Source organism: Microtus ochrogaster, assembly GCF_000317375.1.
Source record: "Microtus ochrogaster isolate Prairie Vole_2 chromosome 6 unlocalized genomic scaffold, MicOch1.0 chr6_random_2, whole genome shotgun sequence".
Classification (NCBI taxonomy): Eukaryota; Metazoa; Chordata; class Mammalia; order Rodentia; family Cricetidae; genus Microtus; species Microtus ochrogaster.
The window spans coordinates 13,418,059-13,443,757 of NW_004949095.1; the positions used below are offsets into that span (position 1 = coordinate 13,418,059).

At 42.6% G+C, this 25,699-nt stretch overlaps 1 protein-coding gene and 1 non-coding gene across 2 annotated transcripts in view; one reads left to right on the forward strand and one right to left on the reverse strand.

Annotated features, from left to right (window-relative positions):
* F5 (coagulation factor V) overlaps positions 1–25,699 on the forward strand; it is a 74,450-nt gene that overhangs the window by 11,824 nt on the left and 36,927 nt on the right. The window contains exons 3-10 of the mRNA XM_005363991.1: positions 1,853–1,975; positions 12,101–12,313; positions 15,680–15,823; positions 18,745–18,966; positions 20,946–21,111; positions 22,294–22,471; positions 24,069–24,168; positions 24,550–24,761. Of these exons, the coding sequence (XP_005364048.1) occupies positions 1,853–1,975; positions 12,101–12,313; positions 15,680–15,823; positions 18,745–18,966; positions 20,946–21,111; positions 22,294–22,471; positions 24,069–24,168; positions 24,550–24,761 (1,358 nt within the window). The remainder of the gene's footprint in view (positions 1–1,852; positions 1,976–12,100; positions 12,314–15,679; positions 15,824–18,744; positions 18,967–20,945; positions 21,112–22,293; positions 22,472–24,068; positions 24,169–24,549; positions 24,762–25,699) is intronic.
* On the reverse strand, positions 7,990–8,062 carry Trnak-cuu. The gene has a single exon. It is a non-coding gene; the product is annotated as a tRNA-Lys (tRNA).

The window sequence follows — 25,699 nt, forward strand, 5'->3', positions numbered from 1 at the left end:
CCCACAGCCGTGTGTCCCACAGCCGTGTGTCCCCACAGCCGTGTGTCCCACAGCCGTGTGTCTCCACAGTCTGAGGCCTGAGATGGAAGAGCAGTTAGTATCTGATATATGGAAGAACGCTAAGTGTGAAGTGCTGTGTAAAGAGGTGGCTTAAAACTTAGTGCCTTGAGTCAGACAGATTTAAGTTGAAATCATAGCTTGGCCTCTCCTAGTTTTATGATTTGGGGAATGATCCTTAATACTCTGAGGCTCACTTTTCTAGTATGTAATATGAAGATCTAATCGCTACCTAAAATTTTACTATGAAGGTTAATATAAGGACTTACAGTACTTGGGTATATGGGAGGGACAGTAAGTGAAAGTCACCTGCTAACTCTCACACTGCAAATGTAACTAGCAGTACATGGATGCTGGCTGGACTTCATGACCACACTGTCATTTCCTCCTTCTGCATCTAAGATTCCCAGAGGCCAGAAAGAAATCCTGTGAGACTGTGGCTGGCTTGGATGTGACAGCAGCCATTGCTGCCGCTTGACTGAACTGTAGTTAGAGTTGACGGGTGCCAAAATCATTTGTGAGCACACGTTAAAACACAGAGTCACAAGCTCCGCCTCCAGAGCCGAGGCCAAGGTTGTAACTGGGACTCTTTCTTTTGATGAGATACCAGGTTAGTCTGAAATGAAGTCTTCCAAGTCTACACTTGAGGAAATTCTAGCATATGGGTCTCTAGAACTCTGACCCTTTTATCAGCTTCCTGCTAAGGAACCAGATGGAGCTGGCCCTGCAGCCTCCTTGCGCCCATAGTATCCTGTCCATCTAGAGAATGCCTACATTCAAACTACTTTGTGGTCCCCTGGGAGCCAATGGTTGTGTCTTACTCATTCGTGTGGATCAAGATTCCACACTGAGCCTGGCAATGGCAAGTAAAGCCTTGGTCTTGATGCCTGTGTCCTTAGCCCGATTCCTGCTCATCTGTCATGGTAACAGACAATCTGATGGCATTATTTAGCCAGTGATTCAGATCATAAAACCTTGGGATCTTTCCTGACTCCTCATATATGCTATATCCCATCTGTTAGAAAACCTTGTTCTCTTAACTTCCAAACGTGTCCAGCAAATCACTGCTGCACTGCTGGACGTGCTGGCTCAATCTATCGCTACCTACTCCCTCCACAGCAGCCCCGTTCTTCAGACATAGCTCTCTTTTCTTTTACATGTTTTTTTTTTCCTAATGAGTATGAATTTTTAAAACATGTTGAACCATGTCTATACTATACAAAGTTCAAATGACTTGCTAGTCCATGTAGAAGAAACCCAAATCCCTATGATGGCCATGGATCCTCCCACCCCCACCCCATTCACATCTCACTTTCCCCGTGATATTGTAGAATTGTTGTTGTGAGGAGTCATGCAAGGGCTTTCCTTCTATGCATTAAGGTCCTTGTGATCAAGGTCTCGGGGCTTTGGAGATTCTTGAACTTGCGTGAGTACCAGGGAACGGTGTGATTTACTCCTTGGTTGCACTCAGATCCGCGGGAGAGTGGAGACTAACTCATGTAAGAAAAGACAGCACATGAGAGTGGGTAGGATCTGGGGCAAACTGTCTCTCAAGTCTTTGGAGTTGCTTTGGGTTAAGGCCAAGGATTTTCTGTTCATCGTTATTTAAAGAGCCGTGCTAGAGCTGATGGGATGACGAAGATGCAAAGATCAGGTGATAGTTTAAGTTCAAGAGAAGCGAATCAACTTCAGGACCAGAAGGGGCAGCGTGGGGCTTTTCTACATGTTCCTCTTGCTTAGCAGCTGCGTCTTTAATAATCCTGAATACAAAAATTTCATGCTTATCTTCCCATAGGACTTCTTGGACCTACTCTGTATGCTGAGGTTGGAGACACCATGAAAGTTCACTTCAGAAACAAAGCAGACAAGCCCATAAGCATCCATCCTCAAGGAATCAAATACAGCAAATTTTCAGAAGGTAAGATGAGTTTGTGAACCTCTAACAAGAGAAAGGGTTGATCGCTTTAATGTTATTGCTAGATATTTTTACAGCTGGGATTGTTCACCGTGCACTCTTAGAGAAACTGTAATTATAAAAATTGATCCTGCTTTCGGTTTCAGAGATGAAAACTAATGGCTTAGAGCCACCTAAATACCAGGATTTTGTTAAGTTCCTGCACCTAATAAGGTGGGTGAGAAAATCATCCCACCTCTCTGAATTCCATATGTTCACCTTAAAATGGTAATAACAGCCCCACCATCTAGGACGGTTTTAGGCAGAGATAATACCATGTGTCTACAGTAAGTACAAGCAAGAATTATCATCACACAAACAAATGCAGGGCAAATGTACTCTGCTTGAACTCCATGGCTACTATGCTTCTTTCCCCCGCTTCTATGAGTTTTAATGGGCACACACAAAACCCCATGGTAATTAAGGGTGAGCAAACATTTTTTTTAAAGCCATCTACTAAATACATTCAGCTTTGCAGGCAACGAGATTTATGCTGCCTTGGAAAGAGGACATTTTGGTTGAGGAATTGCTCCATCAGATTTGCTTGTGGGCATGTCTGTGGAGAACTTTCTTGACTGCTAATTGATAAGGGAGGTCCCAGCCCACTGTGGATGGTGCTATCCTTGGGCAGTGAGCCTGGGCTGTATAAAACAGGTAGCTGAGCATGCCAGGGACACAAACCCATGAGCAGAGTTCTTCAGTTACTGCCGTGAGGTCCTGCCTTGGCTTCCCTCCACAACACACTATCATCTGTAATCCAGGTCAACCCTTTTCTTTCCAAGTTGCTTTTGGTCAGTGTTTTATCACAGCAAGAGAAACAGGAATTGGAATAGTTGGCAAGTTCCCGGACAAGACATTGTGCACAGGAGTCTCTTCTATGTTATCTGATTTCATACAGTGATTAGCCCGCTTATGAAGTTTCTCGACCAGAGTTCAGCAGTGCAGGGCAGGAGAGGGGAGCAGCAGCATGGTCGAACATCACAATGATGTTTGACCTTTCAAGCATCACAATGAGGGAGAAAGTGAGAGTGTGGACTCTGGCCCTCAGCTCAGTTGTTTGCAGAGGGAATGGACCTTGCAACATCGCTCATCTCCCTCTAATGTTTATTTGCCCCCCTATTACTCAGTCAGCAAGCGTTTGTGAAACCAAATGACTGGGCACGCCCCCAGCACTTCTGCTTGCAGCTTCTTAGCATTGCGAGTGAGTGCCTATATTTCTATAAAGTCGAAAACAGTAAATTCAGCTAAATAGGAAAAATAAAAAACTTCCCTGGAAAACAAGATGCAAACTTAGTATATACTTTCCTTCATGTAGAGACAAGCCTCCTCCCATTGTACCATGCCCTTCAGGATTAAAATGCGGTATCTCCTCATATCTGTGTCTAGTGCTCACCCGCACCTACTGCCTACCTCTGTGGCTGGACCTAGTTTGCTGGGGGTAAAGCAGCTACATGGTGAGCCAGCAATGTGAGAGTCCAAATTCCTTATCTCAGAAGTAAACATTCAACGGATGGGCAGTGTGAGACAGAGACAATAAGGATAGGTTTGAGAAGTCATCATGGTAGGTAGGTTGAAGATGAACTCCCCTGTTGGACAGAATACACAAACTTGTTCCTGGAAGTACGTACAGTTCCTTTCTAATGGTATTGATTTTTTTAAGCTTTGTATCAGGTCTGGGAAGACAGCTCAGCAGGTAAGAGTGCTTACTGAACAAACATGGCCACCTGGGTTCAAATTTCGGGAACTCCCAGAAAAAGCAAGGCATGCCCAGGTGCATCTATAACATTCAGTGCTTGTGGCAGGGGAGAGAGACCGGAGCTTTCTAGGGCTTAATGGTTACCAGCTGAATTTCATGTTCACAAAGAAACTCTGTCTCAAGGGATGAAGGGCAAGAATGAGTAGGTCATCAGAAGTCCTCTGGCTTACACACACACACACACACACACACACACACACACACACACCACTGTAAAAACCCCCAAACCCTAAAAAAACCAAAAAAACTAACACTAAAGTAAATTTAATTGAAATGAAATTTAATTTTAAAAAAGTCTTTAAGTAGCATGCATTGCAGTATTGGTAAGGTTTGAGTGATTATTTTAAGGAAGTCTCTTTCATAATAAGTCTTAATATTGTTATTATTCTTTTTTCTTCTCTCTCTATGTCTCTTCTTCTCCTTCCCTCCCTCCTTCTCTCTCTCTTTGTCTCCGCCGCTGTGTGTGTGTGTGTGTGTGTGTGTATGTGTGTGTGTGTGTGTGTGTGATGGGGATTGGACCCAGCACCTCACACATTCTGGGAAGCACTGTTACCACTAAGTTACCTTTCCATTTCCAGACTTTTGATAGTATTCTTTCATGGGATTTATATTCTTGTATTTACCTGGGGAGTTGCATTGTACTGTAGCACAAAATTAATTTTAGTTTTATATAAAATGCTTTAAATTATATTTAATGTTATAACTCTTTACATTTAACCATATTCTAGTAGGCTGGAGCCCTAAATCTTTTTTTGTTGATTTTATTGAGCTCTACATTTTTTTTTTGCACCCTTCCCTTCCTTTCCCCTCCTTTTCAACCGTCTCCCATGGTCCCCATGCTCCCAATTTACTCAGGAGATCTTGTCTTTTTCTACTTCCCATGTAGATTAGAACTATGTATGTCTCTCTTAGGGTCCTCATTGTTATCTAGGTTCACTGGGATTGTTATTTGTAGGCTGGTTTTCTTTGCTTTATATCCAAAAACTACTTATGAGTGAGTACATATGATATTTGTCTTTCTTGGTCTGGGTTACCTCATTCAATATGATGTTTTCTAGTTCTATCCATTTGCCTGCAAATTTCAAGATGTAATTTTTTTTTTTTTTTTGCTGTGTAGTACTCCGTTGTGTAAATGTACCACATTTTCCTTATCCATTCTTTGGTCGAGGGGCATTTAGGTTGTTTCCAGGTTCTGGCTATGACAAAAAAAGCTGCTATGAACATAGTTGAGCACATGTCTTTGCGGCGTGATTGAGCATCCTTTGGATATATACCCAAAAGTGGTATTACTGCGTCTTGAGGAAGGTTGTTTTCTAATTTTCTGATAAATCGCCACACTGACATCCATAGGGGCTGTACCAGCTTGCACTCCCACCAGCAATGCAGGAGAGTTCCCTTATCCCACACCCTCTCCAGCATAAGTTGTCATCAGTGTTTTTGATTTTGGCCATTCTTACAGGTATAAGATGGAATCTCAGAGTTGTTTTGATTTACATCTCTCTGATATAGAGCCCTAAATCTTAAAAATAAATCCAATAAAGATTGTAGTTTGCATCTAAGTGCTGTAAAATTTTGCATATGAAAACTTAGTCTTTAATGAGTTTCCATAACATTTCAATTATTGACACAAGTTTACTTATTTCTACCAAGTATGAAACAAATTATAATGATAAATAAAAAAATCTCATAAATCACAAAAATCTGCAATGTTTGATTTTTTAAAAACCTCATATGTCTACGCAGTAGAATCAAGTTCTTTATACAACACCAGCATTAATTTTCCCATTGTCTAAATTACAGCTTCTAAAGGAATATCTGGACCTTTGCGTGCACAGAGGCATCCACTGTGTTTAATAAATGGGGAAGAAAGAGCTCACAAAGGAGAAGTAACAAGGGAGATTAGATGAATGGTTGCCCTAAAGGGCAACCAGAGCCTCTTTACAGAGGCTCCTTCCCAAAGCTTCCATGCACCATTTCACGTTTTAAGACATACTGGAGCCTAGTTGAAAATAATTAGTACCTCATGGCAAAAGTAAGCACATTATAAAGTTGACCGAGAACCAAGCAGGAAATGAACAGAGCCAAGTGAATATAAAATGAAGGAGAACTCTTGTGTAAGGGGTTTTCTCTGCTACAGGATGAACAAGGTCTTCTAAGTCATATCACAATCCATCCTGTCTGTTTCTTCTTTTCAATTTAGAATTTAACTTCATTTTGATTACCAAGTCAAAGTCAGATTGGCCAAAACAGCAGCAAAAACAAAATAAAACAAACAAGTCACATTTCACGACTGCTTCCTCTAAATGGCTGTTTCAGTTTTGTTCTGTATTGTGTACGTCACAAAATGAGAAATATAACATTTCTGTTTTGTTCTAAAAGCAAAGTAATATGCTATGAAAAGATAAGAGAACAGATAAAAGTGCCCTCTGATCACTCTAGTAGTGAACCCGTGTGCACTTACAGACCACATCCCATGTGCAAATCTATTGCTCACCCTTATTTCCCAGTGTCCAAATCTCACCTCTTCAACTTAATTCAAATTATCATTCAAGTATTCAAAATGCTGCTTTACATGAAAATGTGAAATGAAGTTCTCCTTGTGGACATCTCTTTGTGTTGCCATGGCAACATTTTCAGTATCTATGCGTGTGTCATAGCATCCTGTTTTGTGCAGGTTTAAAACCTACTGAACGTTAAATTTGAGTGTGAGCCTTTAAATTTTCACAAATAAATTTGATGACACAAGGAAAATCAGTTGCACACCTAGAAGGTAACTCTTACATCAAGACAGACAGCATGTTCTGATTGTGGTCCCTCATTGAGTAGCCTTGGGAAATAAACAGAGGCCAAAGCAAACACAACTACAGCACCACCATGTCCTTACCCTGGTCTCCTTTGCATCTGCACCAAACACAGAGCCTGGGATTCTTGAGGTGGTAGTGGGAGCCATGGTTATCATTATTGGGCTAAGCTGAAGGACTGATGACTTATTAGAAATAGGGACACTGGGTTATCTTCCCTTTGCTCAGAAATGTGTTAATTTCGTGGGCAATTATAAGCAGTTACATTGTCTTATTACGGACTTTCCTCACCTTAAAATAGATACATTACTGATATAGATTCCCATGTTTGTGTTTTTCAAATTTCATGTGTTAGACACCTGATCCTCGGCAAGAATATATCAAGAGTGGGGCCTTCAGGAGGGATTTAAGTTATAGAGTCACAACCCTCATGGTGGGGTTTGTGCCCTTTCAATGGAACCACAAGTGGAGCTCTCCCACCCTGTGTGTGTCCCATGTGACTGCACCAGGGAGGGGCACGTGAGAGCACCACCACCTTGAAATCCACACACAGCCTCTATCATGAAGAATGGCTGTGCTTAGCTGCCACCCAGTCTAGGGCACTCTGTCACAGCAGCCTTAACCACCCAATCTCAGTTTTCTCAGCTATGCTAGAACACAAGAGCACTAAGATATATATCATCTGAACACAGTATTAGATCTGTAATGTCAGCACTCAAGATGCTGAGATGGAAGGCTTGTGATTGAGAGGATAGCTTGGGATATGGAGTGTGTGTGTGTGTGTGTGTGTGTGTGTGTGTTTTCTAGTCTTCACAACCCATCAAAAATACTGTCTCTAAAAAATGAATTATTTTATCTTAATTTAAGGTAAAGGGCTTCAAAAGGTATTAAGAGCCCCTCCCAAATTATCAGGGGTACAAATTAAATGATACCTCATGTCAAAAACAGCCTCTACATACATGTGCACACAGGTATATGTGCACCTGACCACACATACAATCATACACATACACCTACATATTACATACATGATGTAGGAGGGTCATCTGTCTATGTGTTACTTTCATTGGTTAATAATGAAACTGCCTTGGCTTTTTGATAGGGCAGAATTCAGATAGGTGAAGTAGACTGAACATAATGCTGGGAAAAAGGAAGCAGAGTCAGGCAGACGCCATGATTCTCCTTCCCAAGATGGACGCTGGCTAGACTCATGCTGGTAAGCCACAACCTCGTGGTGGCATACAGATTATTAGTTATGGGTTAGTCAAGATGTGAGAGTTAGCCAATAAGAGGCTAGAACTAATGGGCCAGGCAGTGTTTAAATGAATACAGTTTCTGTGTAATTATTTCAGGTGTAAACTAGCCGGGGAGCCAGGATCCCGGCGGGAATGCATCCCACCGCTCCCTTTACAACAGATTGGCGCCCAATGTGGGGCTTGAACCCACGACCCTGAGATTAAGAGTCTCATGCTCTACCAACTGAGCTAGCCAGGCTGCTGGAAGCAGCCCGCTGCTCCTTTTACAACACATAAACATGTATAAAATCAGTCAAATAAATTTAAAAGGAACATCACCACCATATGTAGCACAGAGTCAGAGAAGGGGTGAACTGTGTTAAATCAGACATCTAAAAGCTAAGCAGACATTTTATCTCAACCTCTTACCCTGCCAAGAAGACCACATTTTGTCTTTTGGAGGGCCTGTAAAGGTAACAGGAAGATGCTACTTCCCACTATAGGAATCCTTTGTGGTGCCTTAGCTGCTAAAACAGTGGAAGCTTCTAGTCAAAAAACAACCTAGGAGACTGTGGAGGAGACCACTTAGGAGGGGCCAGCATACAAGCCTCATGTAGGGCAGCTCAAGGAACCACAGGCTGACCACTTGTTGCATAAAGAATGACCAGGGAGGGTGGCCTTCTTATCAGTGAAGCTTTGCTACAGAGCTTGCAGAGATAAAGATCCCTGCTTGTCCTTTGAGACACTTCCTCATAAGCTCTTCTATTAAGAGCTCATGCTACTAAAATATCTTGGAGTAACTCTAACCAAACAAGTGGAAGACTTGTATGACAAGAACTTTAACTCTTTGAAGAATGAAATTGAAGAAGACACCAGAAAGTGGAAAGATCTCCCATGCTCTTGGGCAGGAAGAATAAACATAGTAAAAATGTCAATCTTACCAAAAGCAATCTACAGATTTAATGCCATGCCCATCAAAATTCCAGCAAAATTTTTCTCAGACTGTAGTGATAAGAGCGGCGGAGCTGAGTCCCCAGCACCCCGACTGCCTGGCTAGCTTATGCCCCCAAATAATTACACGGACACTGTATTCTTTTAAACACTGCTTGGCCCATTTCTATCTAGCCTCTTCTTGGCTAACTCTCACACCTGGACTAGCCCATTTCTAGTGTAGCCCACGAGGTAGCTTACCAGGGAGATACTAGCCTATGTCCATCCTGGGTCGGAGCTTTATCGCGTGTGCCTCAGAGAGCAGAGCTCTCGCGTCCGCCGTGGAGATGGGAGCATGGCGTCTCTGCTCCAGAGCGCAGAGCTGTCAAGTCTGAGCTCACTTCCTCTTCCTCCCAGCATTCTGCTCTGTTTACTCCTCCCACCTATGTTTTAACCTATGAGGACCAGCCAAGCAGTTCCTTTATTTTTTTAACCAATGACCTTCCTCCATCACCAGACCACGAAAGAACGGTACTCAACTTCATATGGAAAAGCAAAAAACCCAGGATAGCCAAAACAATCCTGTATGATAAAAGAACTTTTGGAGGCATCACAATTCCTGACTTCAGACTCTACTGTTCCTTACAGAGCTACAGTACTGAAAACAGCCTGGTATTGGCATAAAAACAGACAGGAGGACCAATGGAACCAAATAGAAGAGCTGGATATTAATCCACACTCCTTCAAACACCTGATTTTTGACAAAGAAGCAAAAAATATCAAATGGAAAAAAGAAAGTGTATTTAACAAACAGTGCTGGCATAACTAGATATCATCATGTAGAAGAATGAAAATAGATTTATATCTATCACCATGCACAAAACTCAAGTCCAAATGGATCAACATAAAGCCAGCCACAATGAATATCATAGAAGAGAAAGTGAGAAGTACACTTGAACACATTGGCACAGGAGACCACTTCCTAAATATAACCCCAGCAGCACAGACACTGAGAGAAACAATTAATAAATGGGACCCCCTGAAACTGAAAAGCTTTTGTAAAGCAAAGGACATGGTCAACAAGACAAAACGACAGCCTACAGAATGGGAAAAGATCTTCACTAACCCCACATCAGACAGAGGTATGATCTCCAAAATATACAAAGAACTCAAAAAAAATGGTCATCAAAAGAACAAATAACCCAATCATCAGGTGATGAAAGGAGACAGAGACCCATATTGGAGCACCGGACTGAAATCTCAAGGTCCAAATCAGGAGCAGAAGGAGAGAGAGCACGAGCAAGGAACTCAGGACCGCGAGGGGTGCACCCACACACTGAGACAATGGGGATGTTCTATCAGGAACTCACCAAGGCCAGCTGGCCTGGGTCTGAAAAAGCCTGGGATAAAACCAGACTCGCTGAACATAGCGGACAATGAGGACTACTGAGAACTCAAGAACAATGGCAATGGGTTTTTGATCCTACTGCACGTACTGGCTTTGGGGAAGCTTAGGCAGTTTGGATGCTCACCTTACTAGACCTGGATGGAGGTGGGCTTCCCACAGGTCAGGGAACCCTGACGGCTCTTCAAGCTGATGAGGGAGGGGGACGTGATCGGGGGAGGGGGAGGGAAATGGGAGGCGGTGGCGGGGAGGAGGCAGAAATCTTTAATAAATAAATAAATTAATTTAAAAAAAGATATTATCTCAAAGTAAGGTTTGGAAAAGATTTTCCTACCCCATTGGAGCTACGAATCAAGTTGGTGTAATCATTCTAATATCTAACAAATAAACTTTCAACCAAAAGTTAAAAAAAAAAAAAACTGAGTACAGACCTAAACAAAGAACTCTCAACAGAGGAATCTAAAATGACTGAAAGACACTTAAGGAAATGTTCAACATCCTTAATCATCAGAGAAATGCAAATCAAAACAACTCTGAGATTCCATCTTACACCTGTAAGAATGGCCAAGTTAAAAAATACTGCTGACAACTTATGCTGGAGAGGTTGTGGGGTAAAGGGAACATTCCTGCATTGCTGGTGGGAATGCAAGCTGGTATAGCCCCTTTGGATGTCAGTGTGGCAATTTTTCAGAAAATTAGGAAACATCCTTCCTCAAGACCCAGTAATACCACTTTTGGATATAGACCCAAAGGATGTGCAATCGTGACACAAGGACATGTGCTCAACTATGTTCATAGCAGCATTGTTCATCATAGCCAGAATATGGAAACAACCTAAATGTGGTACATTTACACAATGGAGTACAACACAGAAACTGTTTTTCCTGAAGTGTTTGTGCTTTTGAAAAGATGAATGCTTGATTTCAGCCTTACTCTCCTTTCTTTCCCCATCTCTGTTCTTTTCTGCCTCCCTCTTGTCATTTCCTTTGATTGACATGTAATAAAGTTCACCAAATTCAAGGATAATACTGGGTGAGTATTAACCAATGTGTCTGATCTGACAGCCAGTCCCAGTTCCCACTGGCTCTTGGCCCAATCATATCACACAACTCAGGCTCAACTCCCTGTATTATGATGGGCTCGACTTCTACCAAACAAAGGAAGCTCCATCCCGAAGTGGAATCCCAAGGGTGAAAAACTTGGCTTAATTGAACGAGAAATGCCTCTGGCAAAGAGGAAGTCGATCCTTCTCGATTGCCTACCACCCTGACCTCTCCCCTCCCTGCTCTCACTTGCTCCATCTCTGCCATGTCTCAACCCTCCAAACCCCTTTTCATCTAGGTTCTTCTTCAAAAGCGGAAGACTGATTTCTATATCACCCCTCTGCAGCCAGAGAGAGCAGCCAGCAAGCTTAGATTATCAATGGGCTTTTGCACAATGAAGTGAGGTATCTGCACTTCTAGGACAGACTGGTTTCATGTGCCCAAGAAGTCTACTGCATACTGGAGCTAGATGCAGCCATGGTGGGGAGAGGAACTGGAATGGCCCAATGGCAAGGAGCAACTAAGAGACTGAAAAACAAAACAAAACAACAGGGCTGAGTACCATTGCAGTGGAAAAGAACATATGTGTTCAGTGCTAAACAAAACAATATGTTAACAGCACACACATCCTATGTTAACACTAAGTTTAAAGCATACTGATTCTTGTATTATGAGGTGGCTTACTGCTAAAATTGATTTGAGTCTCTGATTACATATAAACACTCCTTCCAATACCCTGATAAGTAGCAAGTCATCATGGTATTGTGTAGAGGTGGGATTTGGGGGGGCGGGGGTGTGACTCTTTCTGATTATGGAAGTTGCTATGAAAGTAGGTAATTTGCAGAGAGCTCATCTTGGGTTTCCCACACTGGAGAGTGATGGGAAAATCCAATTGTCTTTGTGGCTGTCACTTCTCCAGGGGCTTCTTACACTGACCACACATTCCCAGCAGAGAGGATGGATGATGCTGTGGCTCCTGGGGAAGAGTACACCTACCAGTGGGTCATCAGTGAGGACAGTGGGCCCACACCCGATGACCCGCCTTGCCTCACCCACATCTACTACTCCTATGAAAACCTGACCCAGGACTTCAACTCAGGGCTGATTGGACCCCTACTTATCTGTAAGAAAGGTAAGAGCAGTAACACCAGATTCAACCACAGCAGAGACCCTGGAGTACCTGGGAGATTGTACTGGGGTGAGGCTTGGAGAACCTTGGGACCTTCTTGTAGGTGATGCAGGAGAAGGCAGTGGAGACCAGATCATGAATGAGGAAAAGTGTCACCTGGTACCAACTTTTCCTGTTTCTTCTAAAACCTCCCTTCATCTTAGTTATGGCAATTTCATTCAAGTCTATTCTGACACTGTGTCTGCATGTTTGCCTGACCAGTCATCTTTACTTCAAAGTCAAGTCTATTTATTTTAAAGTGTATAGCACCCTACTCACTGAGAGAGTTCCGGGAAAGGACACTGGCTGGTACAACTGAGGGAGCTGAGGTTTCTTTTGGTGATTTGGTTTATAAACATGTATACTCCAACTCTCCTTCTTTGTTGTTATTTGGTTGAGGATGGGTTGGTTAGTTGGTTGGTTGGTTGATTGGTTGGATGGCTGATTGATCTTTTATTTTTTTTTAGTAGACAGGGCCTTAAACTCAACGATATTAGACGCCCATGTGATAGGATTGCAGGTGTGAACCACCATTCCCAGCTCAGTTTGCTTTCTTATAAACAAGCTGAACACTTTGGGTGTCGGCCACAGACTTCGTGAGTGTCAACTTTTGCTGACCTATGTAGATCTGTGTCTTTGAGACCTGGAATTTGAGGACCTTAAGGAATGGGCAGTCTACAGTCTAACACTGGAGACAGTTTTCCATCAGTTTCAGTGTGCTTTTATAATACTCAAGTGAAATGAAGAAAGCAATGATCCAAGGAAGGTTGTTGGAGTTCAGAAAAACATGAACAGTAAAACATGTAAATCAACTCCAGCAAACACATACTAAATATTGACAGAGCAGCCCTTTCCCAGAACTCTCCCAGGACTGCCCAGTTTAAACACGATTGCCTGGCACGTACCATCAGTGATATCTGGGAAAGAACAAAAGTAAGGCAGAGGCCATATCCAGGTTCAGGCGCACGGAGGACAGACTCGGTATATTCCCTTATCCAGGTTCAGGCGCATGGAGAACAGCACTCGGTATATTCTTTCATCAGATTGGGTTCTGACATCCAGCAAGAATAAACGTATAAACCAAATGTAAATGTTTAACAGGAGTATAGAATACGTCCAAGGACAATGCGGGAACAAATCATCTGAGATAAAGGCCCTCTGCCTTTCTTCCCGGAGCCTCTCTCAGTTCCCCATGGCGTTGTTCACCATGGGTCATTCTTGCAATCACCATGCTCAGACAGTGAGGCATTCCATTAGCAATGTTCTTAGAATTACCTTGACTTTCTCTTCTCTTACTCTGAGCGACTTCAACCCACCTTCATTGAAACCATCAAAGAGTCACAACAAACTGTACCAGGGGATAATGCCATTAATACCTATACACAAGCCATATACCCAGCTACTTATTCATCATACAAACATATTTTTAAATTTCCTGGCATATAAAAGATACTGCAATTGCATTGAAAGAATGTATTCTTATAAAAGGCATTTTCATTTTATCACCATTTTTACTCATATAAGGATGGGTTTATCTTTATACAAACATTTCTCTAGTTCAGTGTCCCATTTATCTGCAAACGAGGAAGCTGTATTCAATACGGGGCCTTGTGTTGTGCCATTTGAGCTAAGGCATGCATTCTGGTCTGGAAGACTGGAAGAAATGTGTTTTTTTTATATTGTTTATGGTAAGTAGTCATTTTGAGCCTTTTTCCCACAAGTAAACAATTGTTAATTTATTTATGTAAATATTTGATTTTTTTAACCTTTTTATTGATTTTTTTGTGGATTTTGCATCACACATCCTGATCTCATTCATCTTTCCATCCCTTCGCATCTACCCTCTGCCACTGCAACTCCCCCAACCCAAACAAAACAAAATATTTTTTTAAAAGAAAGGAAGGAAGGAAGACAGACAGAAAGAGAAAGAAAGAAAGAAAGAAAGAAAGAAAGAAAGAAAGAAAGAAAGGAAGGAAGGAAGGAAGGAAGGAAGGAAGAAAGAAAGAAAGAAAGAAAGAAAGAAAGAAAGAAAGAAAGAAAGATCTTGTGGAAACTGCAGTGTGCCACAGTGAATCGCATAGCGTACCATTTACCCCATACATCTTTACTTTCGGGTGTTCACTTCAAAGAGTTGTTGGTCTGGTTCAAGGCCTCTGGCTGCTGCTGGGCCCTCCTGGACATCCTCTTGGAACCTTTCTGGACTGCTCTTGTGTTGACTGAGTTTTCTGTCCTGCCCGGTTCCCGCCATCATTAAGTCCCAAGAAATCACACAGAGGTCTACATTAACTGTAAAATGATTGGCCCATTAGCTCAGGCTTCTTATTAATTCTCATAACTTATATTAGCCCATTATTTTTGTCTATGTTAGCCACATGGCTCAGTACCATTTTCTGCGAGGCAGTCACATCTTGCTTCTTTTGTGGTAGGGTCACAATTGTGAACCAAGCTTTCTTCTTCCCAGAATTCTCCTGTTCTTGTCGACCCACCTCTACTTCCTGTCTGGTTCTTCTGCCTATACTTCCTGCCTGGCTACTGGTAAATCAGCATTTATTTAAAATATAATTGACAGAATACAGACATTGTCCCGCATCATTCTTGGACATCCTGCTGTTGCCTGTGTTTTGAAGATCCTGCAGCTTTGGATCTGCAAGACTGGCCCCCTCACATGCTTCAGCAGATCACTGATGGCGTGGATGTTGGGATGGACCAACTTATATCCCTGGTTTGGGGCCTGGGTGGTAGCTGGGTTGGTCAGCCCACCAGCTCCCCCTTATCCTCGTCTCTAGGGCAAACTCTCCATCACCTCCCTGGATAGCTCACCCTTTGCATCAGGCAGTCGGGGGGGGTGGATCTAGTTCTCCTGCTCTTACACCCTCAGGGTCAACTGACCCGCATCTATACCACCAGGGCCAGCTCTACTATGTTGTCCAAGTGAGGTGCAGGGGTCACTCCTCCCAAGTGCTGCAGCTAGTGGGGGGCAGAACCAGTTCTTTCACTCTCATGACCTCAGGAACAGCTCTCCCACCCACCGCAAAAAAAAAAAAAGGGGCAGGGGAGGGAAGGTTTTGGCTTTTGGTAGTAGACTTTTACTAAATAGTTCAAAATTTATTTGAACTCCCTATATAGCCCAGGCTGGCCTCAAACTCATGATCCTCCTTCCTCAACTTCCTGAGTACTAAGATTTTAGGAACAGATCATAGGACCTGGCTGGGAATGTATGTTTCAAATTTATATCAACACTACTTGGTTCTGGCCCCAAGTTCAGATGTGTGGGAACACTGAAGGTACTCTTCAATCCAGAGTGCAATAGAGGCATGTCTTCTCTCTCAGGCACACTAACTGAGGACGGGACTCAGAAGATGTTTGACAAGCAACATGTGCTGCTGTTTGCTGTGTTTGATGAAAGCAAGAGCTGGAGCCAGTCGCCATCCCTAATGTACACAGTCAATGGCTTTGTGAACAGGACGATGCCAGGTAACACAGGGGCCACACACCATTCAGCGATGACTGTGTCACCGGTATCTTGGGCCCACTGGTTCTGTAAGGTAGCTTACCACATACACTGGTTTCCAATGCCTAGGAGCAAATTATCACAATCTTGTGCAATGATTCAGTGACTCTCAGGACCTTTACCATCATCATCTTGTGTGTGTGTGTGTGTGTGTGTGTGTGTGTGTGCCCTATCCAGGAAATACAACAGATAAATCAGAAGGCAACAAGGAACTTGTTAGGTGTTGCATCTGAGTATATCATTTCTACTCAAGTACAGAGTCACTCTCTAATAGGAATGCTCAGCAGAAAGAATGAAATAAAAGGGCTGGAGAGATGGCTCAGTGGTCAAGATCACTGGCTGCTCTTCCAGAGGTCCTGAGTTCAATTCTCAGCAACCACATGGTGGCTCACAACCATCTGCAATGGTATTGATGCCCTCTTCTGGTGTGCATGAAGACAGAGCGTTCATGTACATAAACTACATAAATAAGTAAATCTGAAGGAAATAAAGATATGTTTAGTAAAGATAAACAGGACTATGCTCTACCATACAAATATTTTATTAGTTGTTCAAAAGTCTTTTGATAAACAATATTCAGTGGCATATAGAAAGTTTTCTCTTCCCATCTACAGATAAAGAGTTTTGCAAAGAGGTAAAATCATAGCAACTATAAAGTGGAGGGAAAGCTGACTTCCACTGTACTAGTCAGTTTTCTATTGCTGTGATAAAATGCTGAATGCTGGCTACTGTATATAAAAAAAAAGATGCTTAAAAAAGAATTCAGTTTCAGAAGCAGAAAACTCAAGACTGGCAGGCTCATCAACTCAGCCTTTGGTGAGGGACCACTTGTCTGTGTCATAGTAGGGCAAAGAAGCAAAAGGGAAGTGGCTACATGTAGAAGAGGCCAAGACCGGGATGGCCTTGCTTTTTAATAACTCACTCGCGTGAGAATTAACCAAAGTTCCAGGAGAACTACATTAATCTCCTCCAAGGACAATCTCTCCAGTGACCTAACCACTTGCCTCTACGCTCTATGTTTATAAGGTTCTACCACTTGAAATCCACCACACAGAGCCAAGCTTCTGGTGTCTGAGCCTTTTAGGAGACATGCTGTAACCATAGCAACCACCAATACTTCCACTTCTTCTAGGTCTTTCTAGTAAAACTGACTTAGAATGAAAAATCCAGGAGATATATGCACGTGTGTGTGTGTGTGTGTGTGTGTGTGTGTGTGTGTGTGTGTGTGAGATGTAGTGATAACAACTCAGGGAGAAAACCTAGATTTGCTCTTTCTTTGCTCCCATGGTGACTGGGGAATTGTTCATTTGCTCTGTGGGGGACTCTAACCTTGGCTTCTATCCTGGATTTACATTCAAATTTCAAATTTGCAATCACAAGATATAAGATAACTGGCTACAAATTGGTCCCCTAGGATATTTACATATATACATACATAAGTAAATACATATATGTCCCATAGCATATGTGTATATATTATATTTATGCTCAGTTTAGAAAAAATGAAAGTATTTCCCTATTAAAAGATTCCAGGGGCTGCTGTGATGACTCAGCGAGTAAGGGTGCTTTTTCTCCAGGCCTGATGACCTGGGTTCGATCCCTCGGATCCACATGGTGGAAAGAGAAAACCAGCTTACACAGGTTGTCCTCTGACCTCATTGTGAATCACGTGATTCATGCACATACCCAAAATCAATCGTTAAACAATTGTAAACAAAAATAAAAGTTCTAAATTTCATTATGTATCAATATCACAAACGACTTCTTTTACAGAGAAATCAACATTGTCAAGAGTTGAGGTCTGGTTTGCTTTCCATTTTTATTCTGTTTCATTTGGCACCATCTTCTGTCTGGCTCATTCAGCTCTGGATAATGATTCTGAGTTTCAAAACTAGGTTCTTCCAAAGCTGAGACTGAACTAAGTGACCTCTCCCTTGGAAGATCTGAATTTGCACCTCATTCATCTCCCTGCCTTTGTGCTGTCCTTACCAACTAGTAGGCTCAACATGCTGTTTCCAGAAGTGGAATTAACAATCCCATTATCTGTGTCTTGACAGGGAGAATAATCCGTGTAAATATATAAAAGCCAAAATGGCCGACTGTGCATGTAAATAAAACAGAAACAACTTGATCAGGACAAAAAATTTGTAGTTGAAAAAGAAGGGGATAAATGTGGCCACAGAAACACACATAGCTTCTAGCTACCTCCCAGCTTCCTGTTCACAATGTTCACCAAGGACAAACGCCTCCATGGATGAGAAACCAGTTCCCAGCCCATCCTCTTCTATCTAGTGGTCATGGATCTGGGTAGGAGCCAAGACTGGACTCTTTCCCAGAGCAAACGAGCATTTTCTCCATCACTGTGGCAACACAGAAAGCAAAGCTGAGCTTTCCCCCTGGTTTTTTCTCCTTCAGTTGTGATCAATCTGTCCATGAAAAGCTCTCAGCGTCCAGTTGCAGCAAGGGCACCAGTGACACAGAGAGTAAACCATTGTCATTAAAACAATTCAAAAGTGGGTGAAGACACCATAGAACATCCTTTGCACATCTTCACACTTCTTTCTACTTTGACAGAACTTGACTTCTACCTGCATGAGAGGATTAGGGTCCTGACACTCTGGCCAGATCGATGTGACCAGTACTTTACTGATTCATACACTGAGAACCCTATATCTTGAGCGACCTCTCAGTCCTGGACCAACCAGGAGGGTTTGTCACATATTCAGCTGCTTCCTAACTTTAGTCCTTTAGCTGTTCTTGCAGTTCCGGGGGAAAGGCCCTCTTTCTAAGCTCTATCCCCTCTTTGGAGGTACTACTTGCTACTTGAGTTGTGACTCTTTGTTTGCGTGCCACTATGCATTCGGATGTTGTCTCTCCCTCTCAGATGTAACAGTCTGCGCCCATGATCACGTCAGCTGGCATCTGATTGGAATGAGCTCAGGGCCAGAGCTGTTCTCTATCCACTTCAATGGTCAAGTCCTGGAGCAGAACCAGCACAAGGTGTCCACCATCACGCTGGTCAGTGCTACATCGACAACCGCGAACATGACCATGAGCCCAGAAGGAAAGTGGATCGTTTCTTCCCTCATCCCAAAGCATTATCAAGGCAAGACACCTTTCTGATCATCTTGTGTTGGGTGCAGCTCCGTTTGTTCTCCTTTACCCTTTTAGCCAACCCCACCTAGACTCAAGCATCCTGGTTCCCAATGGTACCATTACACCCCCTTGCTCTTAGACTCATGACCCAAGGGTTGGAGGTGAAGGAAGTGAAGGCATTGACAAAATCCTTTAAAACAGAGGTCTCTATTTCCGTGAAAGAAGAAGAAAACTGATGCTTCTCCAGATACTTCTCTTGGGTGTCTTTCACATGTAGCCAAGGAAGGAGCTCAGAGACTAGACAGAACAAGGTGAACATCCACAAATTTATAGAAGTATAGAATTATGAAGATTGACAAGGCCACACATGAGAATATGGTCCCGTACAATGAAAGGAGCTCAAAAGCCAGGCACAGAAAAGAACTCAATGTGAGTTGAGTGGACCATAGATTACATGTTGTGTGTTTGTTTTACTGAGAAAGGAGCTTACACTGCAGTAACTCACCCTATGTTCTAAGCTGGCCTTGAACTCATGGCAGCCCTCCTATCTCAGCCTCCCCAGTGCTGGGATTATAGGCATGAGCCACCATGCCTGCTAGCAATGGACTTCAGAGAGCAGCAGTTAACTCTCCTGAACCAGCAGGAGTTGTGTGGTGCCGTGTAAATGAAACAGTTAGCTGTCATGTCACACAGTTTTGCCTTTAAACTGTTGAAAGAGACACTCATGTTGATAGAGTTGAAGATCTAAGCACATTCCATTACTTTAGGAAACTGTTTGTTACCAACAGGTGTGTAGGCACTTGAGGAATAAATACTGTATGAGATCCCTTTGTTTTCATCCTGAGCAATGGAAATTATGTTAAAGTGATGACAATGATGAACTGTCACTGTGGTATAGTTCTTAATAGGAATAAAGCAAAACTAAATCTAAAATTAAGAACAAGTGGTATTATGAATTAACAATCACATTAAGTGATGGAGGAAGGTCATTGGTTAAAAAAAATAAAGAAACTGCTTGGCTGGCCCTCATAGGTTAAAACATAGGTGGGAGGAGTAAACAGAACAGAATGCTGGGAGGAAGAGGAAGTGAGCTCAGACTCTACAGCTCTGCGCTCTGGAGCAGAGACGCCATGCTCCCGGCTCCTGGGCAGACACGGGGATAGCTCTGCTCTCTGAGGCACACGCGATTCAGCTCCGACCCAGGATGGACGTAGGCTAGAATCTTCCCGGTAAGCGCACCCAGCTGTGCTACACAGATTATAAGAAATGGGCTAGTCCAGGTGCGAGAGTTAGCCTAGGAGGCTAGATAGAAATGGGCTAAGCAGTGATTAAAAGAATACAGTGTCCATGTAATTATTTCGGGTAAAGCTAGCTGGGTGGTGGGACACAGCCCACCGCTCCTATTACAACAATTAAGTATACACCATTGTGTTCTTCATTTATCAAAGGGACAAATAACAAGAAAAGATAATTTTTTGTTTTGTTTATTGAGACAGGATTTCTCTTTGTAGGAGCCTGTCCTGAAACTTGCACTGTAGACCAGCTGACCTCAAATTCACAGAGATTGCCTGCCACTGCCTTCTTAGTGCTGGGATTAAAGGTGTACGCCACCACTGCTCAATGACAAAATTTTTATATTTAGTTATGAGAGAGAGAGAGAGAGAGAGAGAGAGAGAGAGAGAGAGCTATGTTAAGCATCAAACCCAGGGGCACCTACCTGTTAAGCCCACACTTGATCATAGCGCTATACCCCAGTCCTGGTCCCAGGGTTTTAAGTTTGCTCCTCCATCAGGGAAGCTTTCCAACTTCTTCCTCTAGCCCTTGCCCCTCATCCTGCTCTCTACTCTTGCGTCTTCTGTGACCCATTATGAGAGTGTCTGAGCATTGCTTTACTGTTATTATTTGTATCCCATGAATTGTTTTTTTAATATACATTTTGATGAATTTTTTTCTCTTAAATTCTACTGCTGACTTTCTATCTTAATCCAGCTGGGATGCAAGCTTACATTGACATTAAAAACTGCCCAAAGAAAACCAGGAGTCCCAAGACGCTCACTCGAGAGCAGAGGCGACACATGAAGAGGTGGGAGTACTTCATTGCTGCAGAGGAAGTCATTTGGAACTATGCACCTGTAATACCTACAACTATGGACAAGTGAGTCGGGGTCAGACCACCATGCAAAGAGGAGAGAGATGAGAGGCGTGCTCCTCGGGCGGGTCCTTAGGCTAAAATGTGACCAACTCTCAAGGGACGTACATATTGGTTTCCACCTAGACATTCTTATCCTTATCATTTAATTGCCCCTAAATCACCATAGGAATGTGGCCTGGTGATGATAACAAAAACAACAGCAGCTAGAATTCTCTGAATGCTTGCTACTGCTTGTAGTGGATGTTGGCTAAGGGCTTCAAGTCAGTTCTACAAGTTCAGGGCTACTCTTCTGTTCTCATACCTGAGAGAGGAAGCCAGAAAATAATAAGGAAAATTGGAAATTCTAGTAGCTCTTCATATGCCAGTCCTAATAAGAAAGGTTAAAGTGGAATTTCACTGGATTGCTGCTCTGTACCTATCAGACTGCCAGGCTCACATTACACCATCTGTTGCCAAGGCTATGGAAAACAGAACCTATCACACATTCTGGTAGCCCAGAGTGCTTCTAAAGACATTCTGTAGGATAATTTGACAAAATATGTTAGAATTGTAAGCATATACACCCTTTCCCAGCATCACCCTGGTCCTGGAATTTAACTGCACAAAAGGATTCCTATTCGCGAGCGGAGGGCTGTGGAAATAAGGTGCATACTGCCGCACTATTAATAGTAATAAAAATTAGAATCAATTCCGAAAGTCCATCAGTTGGAAAAGAGAATCAAGTTACAGCACATTCATGCAATGGAATACTGTGAATCAAAAAGAAAGCGAGAGAGGAAAAGAGAAAGAAAAAAAGAAAGAGAAGAAGGAAAGAGAGAGAAAGAAAGAAATAGAAAGAAAGAAAAAAAAGAAGGAAGGAAGGAAAGAGAACAAAACAAAGAGAGACAGAGAGAGACACACACACAGAGAGAGAAGAAAGAAGAAAAAAGAAAGGAAGGTGCAGACATTTTCTGTCCAGATCTCACCAGGTACCTATGACCTATTCAGTACTGGAGCAGGTGACTCTTAATTGCTAGTTTTTGGCTGTGTGAAGAACATCAGGATGTTGTAAATTACTCTGAGACTATTCCAAGAAGTAGCATTTTAGGCAACCCCAAAGCAGAACTTGCATGCGCAAGGGTTTCCCATTGGACTCTCTACTTGAAGTAGTTTGACTTTTCTTTTATTATTTCATTTCACGTTAAGGAAATACAGGTCTTTGCACTTGGATAATTTCTCAAATCAAATTGGAAAACAGTATAAGAAAGTTATTTACCGGCAATATGAGGACGAGACCTTCTCCAAACGCATGGAGAGTTCCGGTACCAAACAAAGTGGGATTCTGGGCCCTATTATTAGAGCCCAGGTCAGGGACACACTCAAGGTAAGCAAAGAAATATGGAGGCAGGGAAGAACTGAACCAAAAAGACAGCTCAGGGATTGGCAGTTTTCAATATTTTTAAATGTATTCATATAATTTTAAATGTAAACACAGCTTTTAGTTTTACTTAGTATTTCATGCATTTATAGCCTTACTCAATAATACAAGGATCTTGACAGATAAACCAGAAGGGAATAAAACAGAGTCACAAGTAGGTGCAATGAAACAATCCCAAGGTTGTCTGCAAAGTTTGTCCAAACTTGAGCAGCAAAGTAAAAAGGAAATACGTCTGAGTAAGGTGTACATGCCTGTGAACACTGCACCATTTACCTGAGGTAGAGAGCCAGGAGTAATTTCTGTGTCCTTGACAAAATCCCACAACTGTCGCAAAACAGAAGGGGTGGGCAGCTTTTGAAAATAACATTGTTCGTTATCAGTGTGAACATCTGAGTCAGGAGAGTGGAGAGAAAATGACTTCGGGACAGTCTAAGCATGTGGCTCTAATGGTTGGTCTCTAGTCCAGCAGCATTTATATCACCTGGGGCCTGTGATGGAGAAAATTAACTCCCACAGGTTATCTGCTGACCTCATATGCACACTGTAACATACATGCCTTTAAACATACATACACACACAGAGACACACGCACGCACACACGTGTACACACACAGTGCACATATGTACACGCACATGCTAAATGTAATAATAATATGATTGAACATTGTATTACATCACAGAGCTAGGTAAAGACCCAAGTAACAGACAACTGAAAGTTGCATCTTCGGCAAGACCCTAGGATGTAGATAATCTGCATATCAAAGTTGATTTAAAGGCTTTGTCTGAAAACCAAGTAGAAGATAAAACTAAGGTTATCTATTGAAGATTAATAGGCAAATTGGGACTTCTGTGAAAATCATGCCCTAGAAAAAGCCCATTTTGTTCATTTGAAAGTAATCAGATGACAGAGCCTTCTTTCCCCTCTTTCCTTCCTTCCCTCATTTTTGGCTCCACTAAGATGCCTTAGGTTTCAGCATAAGCAGATGCTGTCTGGAACTCAGGGTCTGGCTCTTGGGGCCCTCCAGGAAGATAACTTCATTGACAGTAATCTCAGGGAGCAAGACAAGCAGAGGCAGCACGGTTTCGCGGAGGAAAGGAATAGATGAGGTCCGATCTGAAAGAATAAGGGAAGGATGATGGGATCATCTGGGAGAGGAGGATGTGCTATGAGGCAAATGTAACTTCTCCTAAGCTGTTCCCCAGGGACAAAGTTCCATTTCTCATCTTTATTTGGGAGTAAGACTCCCCCAGAGACTCCTTCCTGCCTGGTAATGGTGGCGGGGCGGGGGGTTGCTGCACGGATGAACAGAACTGATTCCCGCATTTCTTGGTAATGGGGGAAGGCTGGACTGCTGCACAGATAAACAGAACTGATTTCCCCATTGCTTGAGCACACATCTGTGGGTGCACATCCGCATGTCACGTGCATACCTGCCCACACATGCACACACAGAGGTAAGTGTGCAAAGCTGCCATCTTTTGATCTAATAGTTGCAAGAGTAACCTTCGATGCTGAAATAATTGATATGACTTAACTTTGTAGATTGTGTTCAAAAACATGGCCAGCCGACCCTATAGCATTTACCCTCATGGGGTGACATTCTCGCCTTATGAAGATGGAGTCAACTCTTCCTCCACCTCAGGTGGGAACCTTTCACTTCTACTGAAAGAGACTAAGGACCGCTGAGAAACTTCCATGGTTTCCTCTTGTCCTATTTGCTCGGTGGTTATGACAAGTGCAATCAGTAACACTCATGGAGGGGTACTCTCTAAAAATCCCAGCAAACCCTTCTCCCTTTGATGGTTACAAATGCAACGCCTTTCTGAGTGTCTTTGGCGGCATCTAGTGGAGAAATATTGAACAGCTAAATGATAATCTGTAGTCAAGCGTTTTAGACAAACAGAATTATAACTCCTGATAGTAGTTAACTCCTGATAGTAGTTACTCTAAATAAAAGCTAAGGGAGATATTTATTACGATGGAATAATTTCTTAGAAAATTAACAGTGTATATTTTCTTTCAGGCAGTCACACCATGATCAGACCAGTTCAACCAGGGGAAATCTACACTTACAAATGGAACATTCTAGAGTTTGACGAACCCACAGAAAACGACGCCCAGTGCCTAACAAGGCCTTACTACAGTGATGTGGACGTTACCAGGGACATCGCCTCTGGGCTAATAGGCCTGCTTCTAATCTGTAAGAGCAGGTCCCTGGATCAGAGAGGCATACAGGTATTTTAACCTTAGAGTAAACCTTGAAATAGGAATTTCTCCTGACTGGAGTAGGTTAGGTCTCCCTGCTGGCCAATAGGGTTTTTCCTTCTAAAGTGCACTTAGACAGTAGTCTTCTTTAGCAACAGTGTGACAATATTTTCATCAGGGGTCATCTTTTCTGTTGTTGCTCTTTCTGTTTTCATTTGGATTCTCACTGCAGAGCACAGCCTGGGTGTGATGCTGAATATTTTTTTAAGTTTCTTTTTTTTTTTTTTTACTGATTTTTATTGAGCTCTACATTTTTCTCTGATATCCTCCCTGCCTCTCCCCGCAAGGTCCCAATGCTCCCAATTTACTCAGGAGATCTTGTCTTTTTCTACTTCCCATGTAGGTTAATCTATGTAAGTCTCTCTTAGTGTCCTCATTGTTGTCTAGGTTCTCTGGGATTGTGGTTTGTAGGCTGGTTTTCTTTGCTTTATGTTTAAGAACCACCTATGAGTGAGTACATGTGATAATTGTCTTTCTGGGTCTAGGTTACCTCACTCAAAAGAATGTTTTCTAGCTCCATCCATTTTCCTGCAAAATTCAAGATGACGTTATTTTTTTCTGCCGTGTAAATGTACCACATTTCCCTTATCCATTATTCGGTCGAGGGACATTTAGGTTGTTTCCAGGGTCTGGCTATGACAAACAATGCTGCTATGAACATAGTTGGGCACATGTCCTTGTGGCACAATTGAGCATCCTTTGAATATATGCCCAAAAGTGGCATTACTGGGTTTTGAGAAGGGTCTTTTCCTAATTTTCTGAGAAATCGTCACATTGACATCCAAAGGGGTTGTTCCAGCTTGCATTCCCATCACCAGTGCAGAAGTGTTCCCTTTTCCCCACAACCTCTCCAGCATAAGTTGTCATCAGTGTTTTTGATCTTGGCCATTCTTACAGGTGTAAGATGG